At 34.0% G+C, this 19,082-nt stretch overlaps 1 protein-coding gene across 9 annotated transcripts in view; it reads right to left on the bottom strand.

The window, feature by feature from the left end:
* GPHN (gephyrin) overlaps positions 1–19,082 on the bottom strand; it is a 254,833-nt gene that overhangs the window by 118,043 nt on the left and 117,708 nt on the right. For all 9 annotated transcript variants that reach the window (XM_065754106.1, XM_065754037.1, XM_065754055.1 and 6 more), the window contains exon 4: positions 6,479–6,571. In XM_065754106.1, the coding sequence (XP_065610178.1) occupies positions 6,479–6,571 (93 nt within the window). The remainder of the gene's footprint in view (positions 1–6,478; positions 6,572–19,082) is intronic.

Genomic DNA, 19,082 nt, shown 5'->3' with positions numbered 1-19,082 from the left:
AGACTTTCCAATGGATATGCCTAAAAGGCAGAAATTCCCCAAGTCCCAAGTTGGAAATTTCATTATGCAGAGGAACCATGGTAAACAAAGATTTCTCCTCCAGTCATAGAAAAAAATGACTGCAAGATCTATTCCCAGTGGCAGCTACACTGCTAATGGAGCCAAGCCAGCTAATTTAAACTAATGAAGACTCATCAATATGAGCTCTGGTCACTACACTGAAAGCAGAGACAATGTATCAGTAATGACAATAGGAGGAGAACCCTTACCTTTGATAAGCTTTAAACGATGTCCATATTGCTCTTTTGGGTGTATTTTTAAAAGTGTTTGGGATCACTGGGATATGAACCATTTGTCCACCCACTTTCATTTTTAAATTACCTTGGAACAAAAATGTAATTGGAAAACTTATGATAAAAGTGAGATTTTTTGGCTTGTTACCGTGGCTTTGCTATATTAAACATTTTAATTCCCTACTGTTGTCTTATTACTGCTTTCTCTGTTCTTTTTTTGACAGTGCATGCCTGCAAATATTCCATAATTATCTGAAAGATAGAAAGTGGAACTTCTACTTGCTAGCTTAGAGCACTAAGGAAAGATAAAATAAAGCAAATGAAATTTGATCTTCAAATGGTCTATAATATCCTGAAGTGTTTGACAGGAATTCTATTCTTATTATCTTTATGATATGATAGTCAGATAACTTTAAAAAGAAGGTTAAAAAATCAATTAAATATTTTGAAGTATCCCAACATCCTCAGCCAATATTATCAATGGTTTGCATTTTCAAAAACAGAGAGAGAAGTAATTCATGTAATCTTTTTGGAATCAGGAAAGACAATTGCTTATCCACTAATTTCAGGATCCATTTGATTCAAATAATCTCTTCGTTCAACTTATAAAGAACATTAGTTTAGAAGCTAGTATGGCTTTTCTATACATTGTAACTCATTAAATCTTTTATCCATGACTTCCATTAGGAATCCCATATAACTTATTTTTTATAAAACTTCCCTTCCACAATCAATCAATTTTCATTTGACAGGACTGAAGCAGAGATAAAATAGCTTCTTTTTTCAGGGGGAAGGCATTAGGGTGGGGATGGAACTTGATTGTATGATTAATCTCTCATTGCTAAATAGATGGAAAGATAGATAGATAGATAGATAGATAGATAGATAGATAGATAGATAGATAGATAGATAGATAGATAAATGGAATCCACACAAAACCAATCCAAACACAGACAAAAAATTCATTATGTTTTCTTACTGAACTTTTCTGGTTTCAGCTTCCTATTAGCAGCTGTTATTACACCTCTTTGGCAGACTATGAGAGCCCTTGGTACCTAAGATTTACTAAGAAAGTTCAACGAATTAAAACTGTGCTTTTCAGGACACCACAAGTCAGCTAAATCAGCTTGGTATTTCCTAAGACCCAGGTGTAAGCTCACAGTGTGCTGCTGTTTCTGAGGGACACCGGTAACAGTTACTTAGTGAAAATTCTTCTGCAACTGCTCTGCTGTAATACTGCCTTCCAAATCTGAGATATGAAGCCTAGCTATAGAACTACTGGTTAACTGAATAGAGCACACAAACATATTCGGATTTCTGCAACATCCGATACAGTGTTTCAATTTCTTAATTGTATAAAAAAAACTAAATTAGAGTGTATAAGGACTTAATCATCTAAGCTAGGAACTGTCCAGAAGTCCAAGAAAAAGAGAATGATGCCATACAAAGTTGCTGATAAAAGTATAACATGAAACAGAAATTAGGAGTTTATCACAGTGTAGTCTACTCCACTGAAATGTCTTTGTTGCCTAGCTACATCTGGAAAGGTTTTGTAATTTAGACTCTTAAAGAGCAAGCTAAGCTGAAAACATAATTTCCAAAGAAATATGGAGTACAATAGCTCTCGAAAGCTCTGATTGCACGCTACAGGAGCAGTAAGCATACAAGCACAGCATACCTCATCATATAATATCTCCACAAAAAAATTCCACTTAACAGGGACTAAAATTTGCATGAAGAGATAAGGAAAACCGCAGTTTTAAGACAGACTACAAAATCACATGATTTAAAAGTTTTTAAAACTTGTAGGTAGATTGAATATTGATAGTGAAAACAGAAACAACAGCTTGGGTAATTAGAGGTTGTATATTTCATAGTACTCCTACCATCAAAAGGCTGATGCCCCATGCGAGGCGAAGACTTCATTTATTCTCACAAAGTGACAGACACTGTAAAAGGAGTTTCTTGTGGCCCAGTAACCACACAAAGAAGAGTTGAATACTGTTAAAAAAGCACGGAAGTGTTCCCTTACTCATAAGGAACGCCACTAGAGATCTTGCTGGTCTTGGAAGGCACTGTTTAAGTCAGAGAGGATGAAAAAAACTACATAACTTTTCATAGTTGAAGTAATCATGTATTAAATGGAAATATCTCAATGGATTTTAGTTCATCTGAGGGGAACACACGAGTTGCTGTGAGAATACATCTATAACATCACAAACCCCACTGTGTAACAAGCACCTTGCTTCATTAACAAAGTTGAAGAGGAAACAAGCCAACAGACTAAGCATATGAAAACTACAAACAGTACGCAATACAAAGATTGTAAATGCTACTCAGAACAGAGAGATGTGAGGACAGAGAAATTAAAGTTGCCTGTAAAAATAAAATGAAATTTGGAATTTTGGAATTTGGAAAGCAAAATATTTGAAGAAAAATCCACACTAAATTCAAAGGAGAAACTCAGGAAACAGTAATAGTGAAAGACAACACAGGGAAATGCAGAACAGATTCCTCTCTCGAGGCGGTGTTTGTATGGCTAGGTTTGGAATATTTTGTTCATTCCGAGCAGGCTTTCTTTCTGAAAAATGCTGACAAACAGGAAGTCCAGAGAATAGTGTTTGTTGTTCTTTTTTTTTTTTTTTTCCATGGACTTTGATGAAAGAACAAATAGGTATGCATATATTTTCAGATCAAATAAAGACAAGTATGTCTCCAAATATATATTTTTAAAAGTCTATAAATATTGTGGTATACAACCAGCAAAAAGGAAAGGGCATATTCATTATTTTTCCGGAGCAAAGGAAAAGAAGTAGAACTATGAGAAAACATCTGCAGGATTTTTCATGATAGAAAAGATCTCTTCTGTGCTTCTTCTCTAAAAGGACTGTTTTAAAATTTCAAAGCTGACAATTATCTGTAGTATATTTGAACTATTTGTGAATATACACAACAACAGCTCAAAGATTTCTAGCATCGGCCTTGCCTAGGTTGACCCCCTATTGCTGTTATCTAAGCAAACAAAACTAGTTTTACATGGAAGTTAACAAGACCTGTGAGCTACAGGAGAGATGTAGGATAAGAAAACAGCCAGAAGACTGTTATGAGATAGGCAAATTAATTTTGCAACAGAATAAATACAAAACTAAAGAAGATGGAAGACAGATGACTACACAGAGTGCCTGAATGCATTTTTTGTTTGTATTGACTGGGAGCAACAGACAAAACACGTTTATGAATCAGAAGGAAATTTAGTGATAGAAAATTCATCACGTCATTTAATATATACATATTTTAAGTACTGCATGATTTCATTAATATCCTCCAAGTGGAAAATGTCTGCATCTGGAAATAAAAAAGTTTCCCAAATAACTTGGACAATGTGTAATACCTTGACCTCTGTCCAGCAACATTCATATATCAACAAACAGACTGTGAGAATTTCCAGTGTGGACTAAAATAGTATCCCCAGAAAGATTATGCAACATGAAGAGGGTAAAAAAAAAATCTTGTTATATCTACAAAATTAAGCTTCTACTTCTGACCATGAACTGTCACAGAAGTTGAGGGATTACAGCATTCACTAATAACATCTACAAGAGTTTCCTTCAAATTCAGGCATCCACTGACTGTTTTGATTTTAATCTATTCACATTCACTTCATCACTTATAGTTGTATAGATAAGGAGGCAAAGGATACTCCATCTGCTTAGTTCAGCATCACTACTGAAAACACAAATCCTAACATCTAAGTTAAAAGCTTCTCCTCATTGAATCGTTAGACCATTGTAATAAATTCAGGAACGAGAGACAGATAATTAAAATCAGATAGCATGAATACCCTTCTAGTCATTTATTTCAGTGCAAGAAAAGAAGTCATAATAAACCACGGAAACTATTCAAAAATCTTGTAGTATTCAGATATAGTGTTCAAAATACAAAGTGAGTGGGGAAACGGTAATTTAGATTTTTTTTTAACTTAATCACAAATATCTGAAGTTTCAATCAAATTTTAATAGAAACATTATGCAGGGAACTTAATTTAAATTTAATCAATAAAAATATATCATTATTTGGGCTGCAAATACTTTCAGAAATCGACTTTTATCTCTTACAGTACAGTAGCAATTAAGTATCAATGATCAGAAAACAAAGTGGAAAGCTGTGCTTTCTAATTGAGACTCTGTACATTAAGATTAAGGAGAAGGAGGATTTAAGCATTCCAACTGAAATAGGACCTGATGGACTGCTATCCCTAATCTCAGGAAAAATGTTCAAATGTCTTCCACAATCAGGTTCAATTATTAGTAGGTTTAAAATCATGTCTTCAAGATGTCATCTCTCTAGCACAATGTCATGATCACATCGTTTAATTATCAGTTCAGTAATGACAGGTGAGTGTGTTGTACGAACACCATACACATCAGATAATAAAAACCCCTCATTACATAATACATTCCTACAATGAGTTTTTCTGGAAGTTTGTTACTGTACATTTGATGATGATATATTGATTTTTTCCTTTCTGAGGTATCTATCCCTTTGACCTAAAACAGATGTAATATTTTACTTCTAAGACATTATTAGAAAACTAATTTTCTTCCCTTTAAACACTTATATCAATGTGCTATTATTATATACTATAAGATTTAAACAACCAAGATAATTTTTTAAATGGGCCACTGTAACATCTAATCTAGTAAAACAAATAATCATCACCTGTATTAACGAATAAGTTTGAGTAATGAAACAGTGTAAGGAGAACACCAGATATTTTAACGTCAGGTTCTCATTTGTTAATTCCTTGGCCCAAACACTGCTTCAGAATCTGTAATTTATTTTAAGCAGTTTGATATGTTTCCTCTGGCACTACTACTGAACTCTGCATAAAGTTAATAAATCTGAAAAACTGGAGCAGAAGTTTCACCTTCCTTCTACACAGTGCTGGTACACAGCCTCGTAAACCATTATGATACTCTTTGCAAGTAAGAGACCAATTAAATCAATACTCTTTTCACCTTTGTGTTGCTTTAGCAATGTGAATCGCAAGCAAATTCAGTTTCACTAGCTAATATGCTATGGTTATGTCATACTGTCTACATTCTCTTTCACAAAGATCCTTAAGTTTTAGTTAAGGTATAAAACATAAAATCATCAGAAATACACAAGCATTTCCTTTATGTTTTTCTTTTAGTTACACTAATATTATACAGCAAATTAAAAGCATTTAAATATTCCTAATGAAAACAAGTTAAACTGCAGTCAGGTTTAACAGAACACTTTTGTAGATAAAGAGGATTGTAGGCTTAGTATAATGGACTAAAAACTACTCTTAAAAGCATATGCAATCGTAAATCCACATTAACATTTAAGTGAAAACTAAATATGCTAAATTATTCTTCAGGCATTGAGTTGTATTTCTTCCCTTCAGTGAACATAAGCAATCAGAAGAGGTATGTGATTTTTATAGGTTCAAATTAACCTAATTTAGAACCATAAATACCAAGTAATTCAATAAATTATCATTTCATGGCCACGAGGTTATTTGGTTAAGTTTCATTCGTGTAGGTGCTTTGGTACTTTTTCCTTACCTTAGCTCCACAAAAATGAACAGTAACTGAATTATCTGTGTAACATTTACTGATGGAGGTTATCTCCATTTCTGTCCGTTTAGCTTTTTCAACAATGTGGTTTCAAGTGAAGCAATAGCAGCTTTACACAGTTCTCCCCTATAATCTCTCTCCCATTTTCTAGCCTATGAAGTTGTCAATGCAGAAGCCTTTAAGGGAGAATAAAGGTACTCTTTTCATCTCACTTTTCTTGCGTGGGACACAAGAAATGTGACATGTATGTTTTTGCTCAGCAGTGCTGCACTACAGTGCTAAGGAGAACTACACCAGTGCTGTCAGAATTCTGTTTTGCTTCTACTGGAACTGTAAATCCATTGTACTACGTTATATTTTAGTCTGAAAATTGTTTTGGGTCAGAAACCAAGGTCATATTAATTCTCTTGCAAAGTACTCTGTATAGCATATTCTGCTTCCAAATTGTGTATCAGTTGACCTGTCTAGAGATTCTGCTAACTTAAGTTACAGAGGAAACTTCAGAAAGACTAACATTCAGCCCCACAATTTATAGATTTCTCCATCAAAGGGCATGTTCTTCTCCTTCCAGGAGTAACTCACCTCTGGGGTGACATCTCGTGGTGCAAACCCCGTTCCTCCAGTTGTTAAAATCAAATTAAGTTCCTTTTCATCACACCAATCTATCAGCGTCTCCTGAAAGAGAAGATGAAAGCTGTCAGATTTAGCAAGAAATACCTGGGATACATTTATCTCAGAAAACATCTGAAGAATTGTCTTGAAAATAAACAGAGACATAAAATAAATCAAGGGAATTGTAAAATCACTCATGGCATTTTCAACAAATACTAAACTAGTATCATAACCAACATATGGCAGAATAATACAATCAGGCATAATATTTTTGGAAGTGGCAACTGGAATTCCATTCTCCATTTCTTGCTCTAAAATGAAAATAAAAAACTCGTGGTTGTACATTTATATCAGTGTTTATTTTGATTCTGCGACATAAATACAATTCTTCAACACACATAAATAGAGTTTGTGCACTTAATTCCATTTATGTGCTTGATTCTTATAACAGTAACTTCAATTTATGTGTTTCCTCTACTTCTTAACAGCCTGAACAGAGCAAGAACTAATTATTTGCAAATTTGACTATTAAAAAATACAGTAATATACCTGAAGCAGCAACCCATCTGCTCTTTATAAGTATATTTTATTTATTTCTTACAACATAGCAATAGGACTGCACATCCTGGTTCCAAAGCTGGAATAAGGAAGCTTAAAAGATCAGTCACGTACATATAATACCTTACAGTAACACAGAACTCATGATACTAGAGAAATGTTAAGTTTGATTTGTATTCATTTTTAAAATGACATCTTAACCTACTTTTCAAACTGTGACTAAAAAAAATGTGACATAAGCAGAAAATGCATTTAGTCTCAATGTGGTTATATCACTTATCCTTCCTATGCTATAGTGCAAGCAAAGCAGCTGAGCATCTGCTTGGAACTCCAACATATTACACAGCAGAGCAACCATTGGCAGCAATCAGATTGATTACTTACATATACAGCTATCCTTGTTCTCTTGAAATTGTTAAACAAAGGCAACTGCAGCAATTGAATTTTTTAGTTTCAATAAAATAGATACACATAATTTTTTTTTATAGACATATCTTCTCTGAGCTATTTTATCATTTTAAGACATAATTTATCTTGACTCTCAGCACCAGCAATTATCAGGGAACACGTGAGAGAATTTCAACATAGAAATGCTGTTTGGCAAAGTAAGAGCCTAACTTTATACATATATATTTTAAGTTACCATAATTCAGAATAAATTGTGAGCAAAAAACAAAGAGAGATACAGAGAAGGTTTAATGAAGCTTTTTTATTTTTATCAAAAAAAAGAAAACAACTGACAAAGTCCAACAAGTTTTAAAAGTGAAAGTAATTTCTTCATCTGTTCTCATACAGCTCAGTAATACTCCAGTTAATTGGAAAAAAAAAAACAAAAAATATTGTGTTAGCATATAGAAAGCTACAGAAATCATTCTACAACTTAAATTTTCACAGAAACTGAGCAAATAATTTGCTTCATTATCTTACATATCAAGTTCTACTTAGAGCAAAAGAAAAAAAAAAGCATAAGCGGCTACAATACAATAAGTTAGTGTTTAATTATACATACCCCTAAGATCTTTTAAAAGCATGGAGAGAACTGAGACTGATATTCAGTTTGTTTATTTACCTCACAAAATTTTATTGCACAAAATATTCTCAATTATATTTTAAATATCTAAAAGAAGAAAGCACTACTCCTATCAATCGAGAAAGGAAGACTACTTGTGCTCACTTCCCTGCTGCTTGCAGTCCAGCCACATATGCTGTTTGCTCTTCATAGACACCAATTCACTGTCTTCGAATGAGAATTACTCCAGATCACTGATCTGATACTTGGTTTGACTGATGCTATACAGATATAATTATTGCACAGCAAATTGTGCATTAAGATACTCTAGACCCAAAACCCAAGGCCACAGGATACAATCCTACTGTACCGCATGTAAACTAACGTTACAGGTCATTTCAGCCAATAGCTACATGACTTTCAGACATACATCCTTCAGCAAAGGTAACTTCAGCATCTCCATGTCCAAAATGCAGAACTGTCATTAGACTCAGTTGCTGTACAATGGGTGAGTCACAGAATCTTGGCAAGTGCCATTTGTATTTAAAACATTAAAAATATTCTGGGACTCAAGCATATATTTCACAAAATCAAGCAGTCTTGATCAGAATTAGACAAAAGATTGAAAATACATCATATCTGTATGGTCTTTCAACAGTTATTCATGTTTTTCACTAAGTATTTGCTATTTCATTCTTTCCGTTGGACCCCTCCACAGTACCTAAGAACCTTGCTTATAGCACTATCAACAGGACTGTTAGAAAGTGTTGGGGTTTTTTTTCCAAAATCCATTAATGTACCACCCTCTAACATCCACAAATAATAGAATAGAAAAAACAAATAGGAATTACAGAGGTCCTGCATGAAAATTTTCCAACATAAACCTTCTGAAGCCCACTTGCTTTTAAATTATGTAAGTTCTTTCTTCACAAATAAATCATATTTACTCTAGGACAGTATGTTTGAAAATGCAAACAAAGAATATCTAACTTCTAAATAAATTTTCTTAAACACAGAGGTTATTTACATTATGTCCTGTGATTACTTCCCTTAGTAATCCAGGTCAAAAAATAAGAATTGTACAAAACATCACAGTGAATATCCATTTAACTTTCTTTTACGATGACAAGACATTATCCTACTGAAGAAATTGTAATAAGTAAGAGCATAGAAAAATATATCAATAAAGAGAAACTACACAGTGGCAAATCTCTTAAGAAAACTGGATGCATAAGAGAACACATGCAATTCTTCATGAATAGAAATTTACAACAAAACACACAAATTCAAAGCAGAAGGCTAAAGAAAAGATTAAAAGAACTTTAAAAATGTCAAGTTACTCTTGAATTAATTTCATATTTTTACACTTATTCCCTTGAAGATTCTATTTCTTATGCTCATCACTTTTCACTTATTTCTTGAAAGATTCAGTGCAACTTAAGTGTATGAAGATGCACCTATGCATGGAGCAACCACTTTGCAAATGATCAATCTTAAAATGGTTTAAAGATGTCAGAAAATGTAATATTAAAATACCATGAAAATACACCACACATTTTCTGGTACCTCCACCCCTTCTTTTCTTCCCCCATCAATAAAGGCATAATGTAACATAAATAGAAAGACTGTTTTCACAGCATAATTATTGTAGTGAAAAGACTTGGATAACACCCAAGTAAGTATTTCAATGTCTGTAAACACAGCTCTTCATCTTTTGATATTTTGCTGACCATTGTAGTCTTTTGAAAATATATTTACGCTTTTCAGCATCGAAGTCAACTTTTTGTTGTTTTTTTTAAACACTGCTGTCTAATAGTAAGCTAACATTAGACAGAAAGTAGTAAAAGTACAACTATTCTACTGAAATGAAAAGCTGAAGGAAAAAAGTGATAAAAATGTACTCTATAAAAAGTCTACTTATTTTAAAATGGAAATATAATTATAGACATTTTTCATTATGAAATAAATTGCAGCTATCAAAAAATTCAAGGTTCAGCATACTTATGAAGCCTGTAATGTAACCGTTTTTAAGCTACTACTCATTATAATTGTTCCTAAAATGAGGGAGAAAAAAAGAAGGGACTGAAGTGCAATGCTCAACAGAGTTCACCAATGTAAATGTGAAAGTAAACCAAACTTCAGTGTTTGTTCATCAAACCAGCAGTACTGGGAGTGACAACACTTTTTGAGGACTGAGACTAGGAAAAGAAATTTGAAAATATTTCAGTGGAGAATGGTAAAGGTATTATAGGTCACATGCACGATTGATTCCAGCATGAGACACTAGAAAACTGCAATTTTGTTTTGTGATTTGCTCCCAGAAAGAAGAAACTCTTAATTCAGACTAATTACTAATTACTCTTAATTCAAACTAATTAAGAAAAAAATGTGATTTGTTGGTACATTTTATCAGATAGAATTAAAATCTAGAAGAGGGTGTAGATCAGATGCAAAACATCAGCTTATATATGCAGTATAGTGCAAAAATTATTGGCTTCATTCTGTAAGAAAATCTGCTTCCACTTACAGTTGGTACCACTGGTATTCTCCTAGAGTGGATACTGCTTTCTTGAAATGATGACTGCTAACTGGAAAGGATCTGACAACTCCCATGTAACTGTTTTTCTGAGATGCCATGATGAAGGTGCTGAGACTTAGGGGATCCAGAAGAGTCTAAACTAGATATTTTGCAAACACAACTAGTTTTTGAATTTTCTTTGAATTTGGAAGATACGTATATTTATGTATGCATATATGTGCACAAGCCCATCTTTACATAATAAAAGTTTACTAACAAAAGTAATAAAATTAAACACGTTTCATATTTGTCAGGTGTAAAGGTGTAAATGTTTATTAACTGGAATAAATACTACTGGTTACGAACACTCATGTGTCTTTGTTGAGACTTTATTTGAAGCCACTTAAAAATTTAAATTAAAAATTAAATTTAAAATTTTAATTTTTATTTTAAACATTAAAAATTATTATAAACATTAAAAATTAAATTTAAAAAAGCCTCCTTGCCAATATTATTCTTCCCTCACATTATTCCTATAACAACACAAGTTAATATAGCAAATAGAATAAAAAGAAAATGGAAAAATGAATGAAACAATGAAAAAATTCAAAACTGCTCGCATGAACAGCAGAGAGAAAAAGTCAAAAATCTCTTCAAGATTTAATTTAGTGAAGCAACACTAAGACCTGTTTTGTAAGATTCATAGAGAAGTGTTTAGATGTGGCGCTAAGGGATTTGATTTAGTAGCTTAGTGGGTAGGGGTGGTGATAGGGGGATGGTTGGACTAGATGATCTTGTAGGTCCTTTCCAACCTAATGTATCTATGAATCTATGAATCTAAGATACAAATGTTTGCCTTTGGAGCCATAAACCTCAGGTTGACTGCAGAACAAGATGGCTTTTTCCATACTTTCCCTCTGCATACATTAATATTTATTTAAGATTGTTTAAGACTGTTTACTTCTTATTTTCTTCCCAGAATGTGAAAAGTCAAGTTGATTTAAATGCATGTAAATAATGTTCTATAGCTAGAGTTCTTTACAGTATTTTCCCACATGCACCCACATCTAGAGTACAAGTGTACATAGTGGTTTCATGCACCACAAACTAGCAGATTCACCAATCTTTGCTGGTTGTAACCAAGACCTGATAACCTATACCTTAATCTTACTAAAAACACAGAAATGGCAAAGCTGCAGAAAGACAACTGTAAATGTCTTCAAGGTGCCAAAACAATACTGAATGCTTCAAATCTAAGGAATCAATAAAGTGTGTGGGACTTTGTAAACAAAAGCAATTTTCTCACAGAACTCCAAGTACAAACAAGTAAGAGTCATATTCTCCAACAGCCCTCCACATAGATAACTGCACTTCACAGACAACTGTATAAAAAAGCGCTTACAGATCTTGCATGTGCAAATCTGTAAGCAGAGACAATCTGCATCCCTAGTTTAAGCCAAGTTATTCCCGCATCTACTTGTTCTACTTAATGGGGAGTAAGCACAATGGATTGAAAAGCCTCTAGAAGGCTCCATGAATAACGTGAAGGACCCAATTGTGGGAAAAGTGTTCAAATGGAAACATTTGTTTTATTTTATAACTATGAAGTTTTAACTACAATACAGTTGTAAATATGTAATTGATTCTCATGGAATCCAGTACAGATCCTAGCTCCATTTTCTGATAGTAAGTAAATTCTTCCATTTTATTTTATACATCTAGCCACAATTAGTCAAGATATTGATTCCTTTTGCTTTTTAAATAAAATTCCAAACTTTGCTTTTTTTTTCTTTGCTTTTTTTTTTCTCTGCAACTCTCAATGTAGATGGCAAATCAATAATATTCAAGTTCCTTAAAAAAGTTTGGATTTGAGGACAAAGACAAGAGATGAAGTCACTGTAGAGACAGGAAACTACCTCAGTGTTTCTAATGCAGATTCTGGAATAAATACTCCCATGTGTCCGTTATTCACGCATATCATCCACAGAATCGATGAATAAAAAAAAATAAGAAATAATAATAATAATAAACTACAAGTTCACCTGTGAAAATACAGTAAAGAAAATTTACCTACCAATAGCTGCTGTACTTTGAGAAATTTAGTCCATATATATATTCTAAGAGTGGGCGAGCTTGTGGCCTGCCTTGAAGTGTCCTGGGAGGTGCGTTCTAGCGCCTCCCCTCGTCCTGCTTGGTGCATGAAATATAGGGCAGAGTGCATCCGCCACCACTTCAGTTCCTCTTAAATGCACAATCAAACCTGAAAGAGATCCAGAAAGAGGGGAAAGGCAGGTAGGAGACAAATGTACATGCAGACCATACCTCTCAAAGAACATCAGTTACTGACTAGTAACCTTTCTTCTTTGAGTCTGCATGTACATTCCAGCAATGATGCACTCTCAGCAGTTACCTTTGTCTTTTACTGCCCAGGAGAAGTCCTGAGTCCCCACACAAAAAACTGTAGCATTGCAAAACTAAAGGCTAAGCCAGCCCTGGATTCTGTTACTAACATACTGCTAGAGGGAACTAAAGATGGAACTCCAGGTGGCCTCAAGGCACACATACTAATACCATGCGACATGGATACTGAGTTTTCCCAGGTTTCTGAAAGAATTTGCTTTGGCCACAGGGGGAAGTCCAAGTCACAAGCTCACAAACAGCCAGATAACCATCTGAACAACTGTTCTGTGAAACAAGTTGAACTTTTTGACATTCCCACAGCACAACAAGCAAACAAGTAACGTAAAAGACTTAAACCTGTGTGAAGAGAAACAATTGGGTTCTAATGAAACCAAGAATGTGAAGTATAAAATTCAAGAAGCATAAGACCTGGGAATGAGTACTACAGTACTCATTGCCTGGCTGCTCCGGAACTTTGCTACCACTTCAAGAAGGAATTTTGGATGACTGAAGAAAACACTCTACCCTTACAGAGGTAGGGATTTGGTAAAATGGCAGCCACAAGGAGCTGTACTCTCCAGCAGATGGCTGTCACAGGATGCATCACTTTTATAGACAGAAGCAGAAGGAGTAAGAATTTAAGGGCTTAAGAGGGGAGAAGGAACCGCATAACGCAGGGCTTTTCCAAGACTTCTGTACCATAAATAGTCCAATACGTCCTGATCAGCTCTTTTAGGAAACTCAGTCTTGTGAGGTATGAGAATGAATGCATTCAACCACTGAGAGCAATGACGCAGCCTCAGCAAATTGCAAAATGAAGTCAAAGGAACTACATCAAATAAATAATCCAAAAGATCTGAGATCAAAGCAGCAACAGACATATCCTAGAGACAATACAGTTTTCCTATAGAGTATGCACTTCTAGACCATGTGTTTTTAACCTTTTGACTTGCCTGGGCCACACTGAGTATAGAGGAATTGTCTTGGGTTGCATATAAAAAATATAATATAGTTAATGTAGATAAGTAACAAAACTTATTTTAAAATACATATATTTTATTAAAATGTTAAAAAAAGAGCAACAAAAACATACAATTGGTGGAATATTTGATCGTGTGATTGTGAAACAAATCTATCAGTCTGGTTTGATGGAAGTGGTTGCAGTTCTCAATGAGTTCTCAAGGTGTCTGTCAAGAGATTTTTGATGAAATTTCACTTTTCCTGTACTTCAACCTTGAATATATTGTTCACAAATATATGTACTGCCAAAAAGCAATGACATAAATAGATGTGATTGTGAAGCGAGGGGTATTTTTACTCTAGAAAGATCAGGTTTATGAAAGCCTGGTAAAGACAGATTACCAAATTTTTGAGTAAAAGATCTGACCACAAATCTATACATTGCATTTGGAAATTTGCAGGCAATGTATTTATTTTGTTGACTTAAAATTGAGTTGCAATTATAAAAAAAAAAAATCAATGGTATTTGTGTTTGCAATTTGAAACTTCCTCTCAGATTTCTTTATCAAAGTGGAAAGCAAAGCAACATTTTATTTTATTTTTTTGCTGCTCACGAGACTGTGTTTAGCCAATGTATCAAAATACATAAAATTATTTTTTGCAACTTGAACATGCCAGAATTTGAGTTTCATTTTGAATGTTGGTATGGTTTAATACGTAACAGATTAGTTGAATTTTCACCTTGAAGATGCATGTTTATCTCATTTAAATGAGCTGTCCAATCCACCAAAACTGTTAAGCCTTTGAGCTATTTTTAATGTTTGCATTCTGGCACAAATTTTCCTTTTCGTTCCATAAATGAATTGACTTCACTTAAGAAATCATAAAAACTTTTTAGCATTTTACCTCAACTTAGTCACTTTACTTCAGAAAAGTAAATGATGTCCCCATAAACAACATCCATACTTCTAAAGAAATCCTAGAATTTGTAATGATTAAATCCCTCGGACTTCATTAAATTCATAGCTTTGATGACAATTTTACAAACCTTATCCATTTTAAAAACTTTTGTACTTAAATTAGTCTCCCCCCCCCCTTTTTCTTTTTTTAACCAACCATTGCTGGGGTGTCATCAATTAGCTGTACTAGATATGTTGACAAAGTTTAAACTAAATCACTTTCATTTAATTTTTACTGCTTTCATACATATCAAGAAATTTAGCTATGATCTTGCTACAATTCATCATCATGAAACTGTTTAGATTATTTCAGAGAAGTGTTATTTTGCCATGATGAAACTTATTAGAGAAACATTAAAATCTATTTCCTCAGTTTAAACCAGATGGGAACTATCTGTGTTCATATTTTTAGAGTAATGTAAAATAAAAAAGCATTTGTATAGAAACATAACAGTTGTGTGCAATTTGACTGAGAAAGGATCCTTGTATAGATTAGGTCACCATATGTATATAAAGATATTTATCCCTAGAAAAACACTGCCACCCACAAATAAAGAAGTTATAGAGTACCATTTTTAGATAGCAAATTATTTTCCAGGTCTAAAGATCAATGCCAGATGTAGCTTCCAGAGAACACCAAAACATCTAGAAAAAAATCCATTCTTTCCAAACTAAGCAGTGCTTTTTGTTTCTCCAGATATATGGAAGGTAAGAACACTTTGCTCTGATAAATTACTGCAGTAGGGAGACATCAACAAGGAAGAGAAAGGAGTATGTAAGAGGAGAGAGGACTAAAGTAATCTGGAACTCATCAGACTGTCTGCACTTTTCTGTTACCTGTTGATTAGAAGTAATCTTGGATATCATGAAAATGATTCTTAAAAGGAACATGGAAAGGATAAAAATCAGTTGAGATTCATCAATGGTTCTTAGAGCAAACAACTTGATGACTGCTGCTGAAGGTAATGAAAAATAACTAACCGTGATCATTACAGAAAAATTATTTTTCTGTGAAATGCTTTTTACTAACAGTGAATAAAAGAAGATTAACAGATTGAACTAGTAATAGGCTTCTTTGCTGATTAGGATATTGCTTATTCCTGAACTCCATAGTATTAGCATCCAAAGTCTATGAAGTAGTGAGATGGTATTTTGGCATTTATTTCTGAACAAAAAGGCCATTCTCTCCAAGGGAAGACCTTTTCAGGATTTAGGGTATGCAAAATCTCTCTTCTAAACTGAAAGGATTATAGCTATTACACACGATTCTAGGTGAAAACTATTACTTTGGAATGTGATGAGCTATCTTGTACTTCCATTGCAGCTTGCAAAAGTGTCTCAGCCTTAGCTGGTCCCACTGCTATCAAAGATATCAGTTGATTATTGCACTCAGGAGAAAATCAATGCAGAACAACTCACATTAGAATTATATATTTTTTTCCCTTAAGATCTGAAACTTTCTGGTCATTTTTCTTTTGGAACATTTTTAAAAGATGTTCATTTCTTCTTGATTCATATTAACAACAGAATTACTTGGAGTCAGGTGGTTAAAAAAGCATTCAAAATCCTACAGAGATTTCAAAATCATCTTCCAACTGCTTCTGCAGCTGGTATAAATGAAGCTAAAATCTGCCAGGATTCTAAGGTTGTTCAAACATGTCTTTATGGGTATGGGAAATCGCTCAGGCAAAATAATAAGCAGAATGTCAAGCAATCTACAGTAGCTTTGTACAATTACTTGAACTGTAATTTCCATTGTTTCTAAGGTCCTAACTTATTGGAAATAATTTAGTGTCATACAGGTAGATGATACGCCAACACTTCGTTAGATAACAAGAATTATGTATACGTGAATACACAGAATATATTAAAATATGAAATATATAAAAATATATATCTTTGTGACTTGGTCAAGGTGGAGATAACTTTGTAAGACATCTACCCAACCTGGCAGGGTTGCTGCAAAAGAAATAAAAAGAAATTTCGTAGAGCAATTGCTTCAAGGAATCAATCAAGATTAATCTAGTCTCATAAAGTTAGCAAGAGCATAGAAGTTAAGGAAGACATGAACACAGTTCAAATCAATACATGCAGAGAACTGGAAAGGACAATTCTAACTTGAACTGCAAGCCATTTCTCATTTTGGTAGACAGATGCCAAACTTCACTAGCTGAAATTTAAGAATCATAAAAGAAATACTAATCAGTACTATCAGAGTGAGACAAATATAGAACACTTTCTGTTACAGGAAGAGCAATCTTCACAGATAGTTGCAGTGATCATACTGAGTCTTTTGACTCCTGCAGAGAAAGTCTTGTTATATTCAGAAATGCTTTACAGTCCCAAAATTCAAACATGCCAGTTCTAACCAAAAATATCAGTTTCATGATTGACTTTTGAAACAAGCACTACTAATTTCATAATAAGAAACACCTGCACTAAGAATTTCATATTTACAGGTATTCTTAACAATTAATCTTGAATGAATTACTGCTTAATTAATTAAATGGCCTGGCACTGAGTATATTTGTACCATATGCTCCAGTTGCAAAAGCAAGAGCTCTGCCAGAACCAAAAGCTGCAGTACTGAGGGAATACTAAAAGACAAGTGAAGCCCTTACAGGGTCTGCTTCAAGAAGAATTAATGATTTATGAAGTCTAACTCCTTAGCACATGAAAAACCAAACCCTGAAGTATCCTTTTTATGAAATGTTTTTTTTTACATTTAAGTTCTAAACCTCAAATGACTTCTATTGTGCTAATCTTAGCAGACATTTCCCACTATAAGTAATGGTTTTGAGAGACGTATTGAAGAAACATTTTACAAAGTAATTTCATATTTCTTTTACTTACTTTATCTGATGTTTTTATAAAACCTTCATAACTATCTAGATGATGTAATTCTTTTAAGCATGACAACGTACAGATGCTGCAATTACTCACTACACATTCATAAATGGTATGTCATGCCTCCCTCCTCCTGTTTCTCTCAGAAAAGAATGGAGAGAGAACACATTAATGCTCTTTGTCTTTTTTTTCATTAGCTTTCCAAACGGGTAAGCAAGGAGACTCAGTAATTATAGAAATGTTTAGGGAGTGCAGTTGGAGGTACAGCAGGTTCCAGCTGAAGAAATGCATTCCCATTGTTATCTATGCACTTGTATCGGACAGTAAGTGGAGCTTATGCATATGAAATGTCTGCTGTTTCACAGGAACAGAGCCCTCCCTGCTAAAGCATGAGTCATTTCTAGAGCTGCGAAACCATGGAAAACCCTCTGGACTAGGAAGTGCATGTTCGTTATTTTAAAGATGCAAGAAGACACAAACAGTAACCTTTAAAATACTGAGTTATTTATATATTTCAAAAAAAGTGGAATAAGAAACTTGAGCTGTTTTCACTGTGAGCCACCTGCACTATACACATACCACTTTAACATATGGTCTCTACCATGAAAATGTTTATGTACGTAATTTTTGTTATTTTTTTTTTAATTGCAAAATTTCCCTTTCTGGACATGTCACAGTCACATTGCAGTCATCTGTTCAATGCAGTTTAGAATAAAGGCATCATCTCAATAGTAAGTAAAAATATCATACTGCCCCTTTGAAAGGGAGTTGTATCATCTCCCACACAATCTACTTTGAGGATTATGATGCATGCAGTGCATGCTATCTCTGGACTACTACTTTCTCTTGCAGAGACAACTGCCACTTTACTGCTGAGACTGAAGAGGAAGAGCCTACACAGTCAGAAGAGTCATCCAGATTGTATTTTCAGTAACAGAGTAGGTGGAATTAGTGTATGAAGGAAAGCATGCCAGAAATTGAATCTGTGAGCAGGAACTGGGCAATGCCCTCTGGAAAATAAAGGACCAGTCTTCCATTTATAATCTTTCTAATATTGCAGTGATCCTGACCCAGAGGCCACCATAAATCAAGGAGACAGTAATTCACCAAACAGTTATCTGTGCAGACACCAGACACCTTGAAACCTTTTGTTATTTCAGTGCTGGCCACTTCTGATTCTATAGCAAAAGTTCTTGCATCTTTCCTGCAACTATTCAGTTCCTTCTGTCCTCAAAGAGTAATCTCTACAGGCCTAGCAATATCTCTTGTATTAGAACACATTAAAAAAGATAGAGGTTCTTTCCCTAAGAGTTACAAATGTGT

This window comes from Cyrtonyx montezumae, unplaced genomic scaffold (genome assembly GCF_038088225.1).
Source record: "Cyrtonyx montezumae isolate F1298 unplaced genomic scaffold, pur_monq_1.0 scaffold_10, whole genome shotgun sequence".
Classification (NCBI taxonomy): domain Eukaryota; kingdom Metazoa; phylum Chordata; class Aves; order Galliformes; family Odontophoridae; genus Cyrtonyx; species Cyrtonyx montezumae.
Note: the sequence above shows the minus strand (reverse complement) of the source record. Positions and strands in the feature narration are given on the sequence as shown.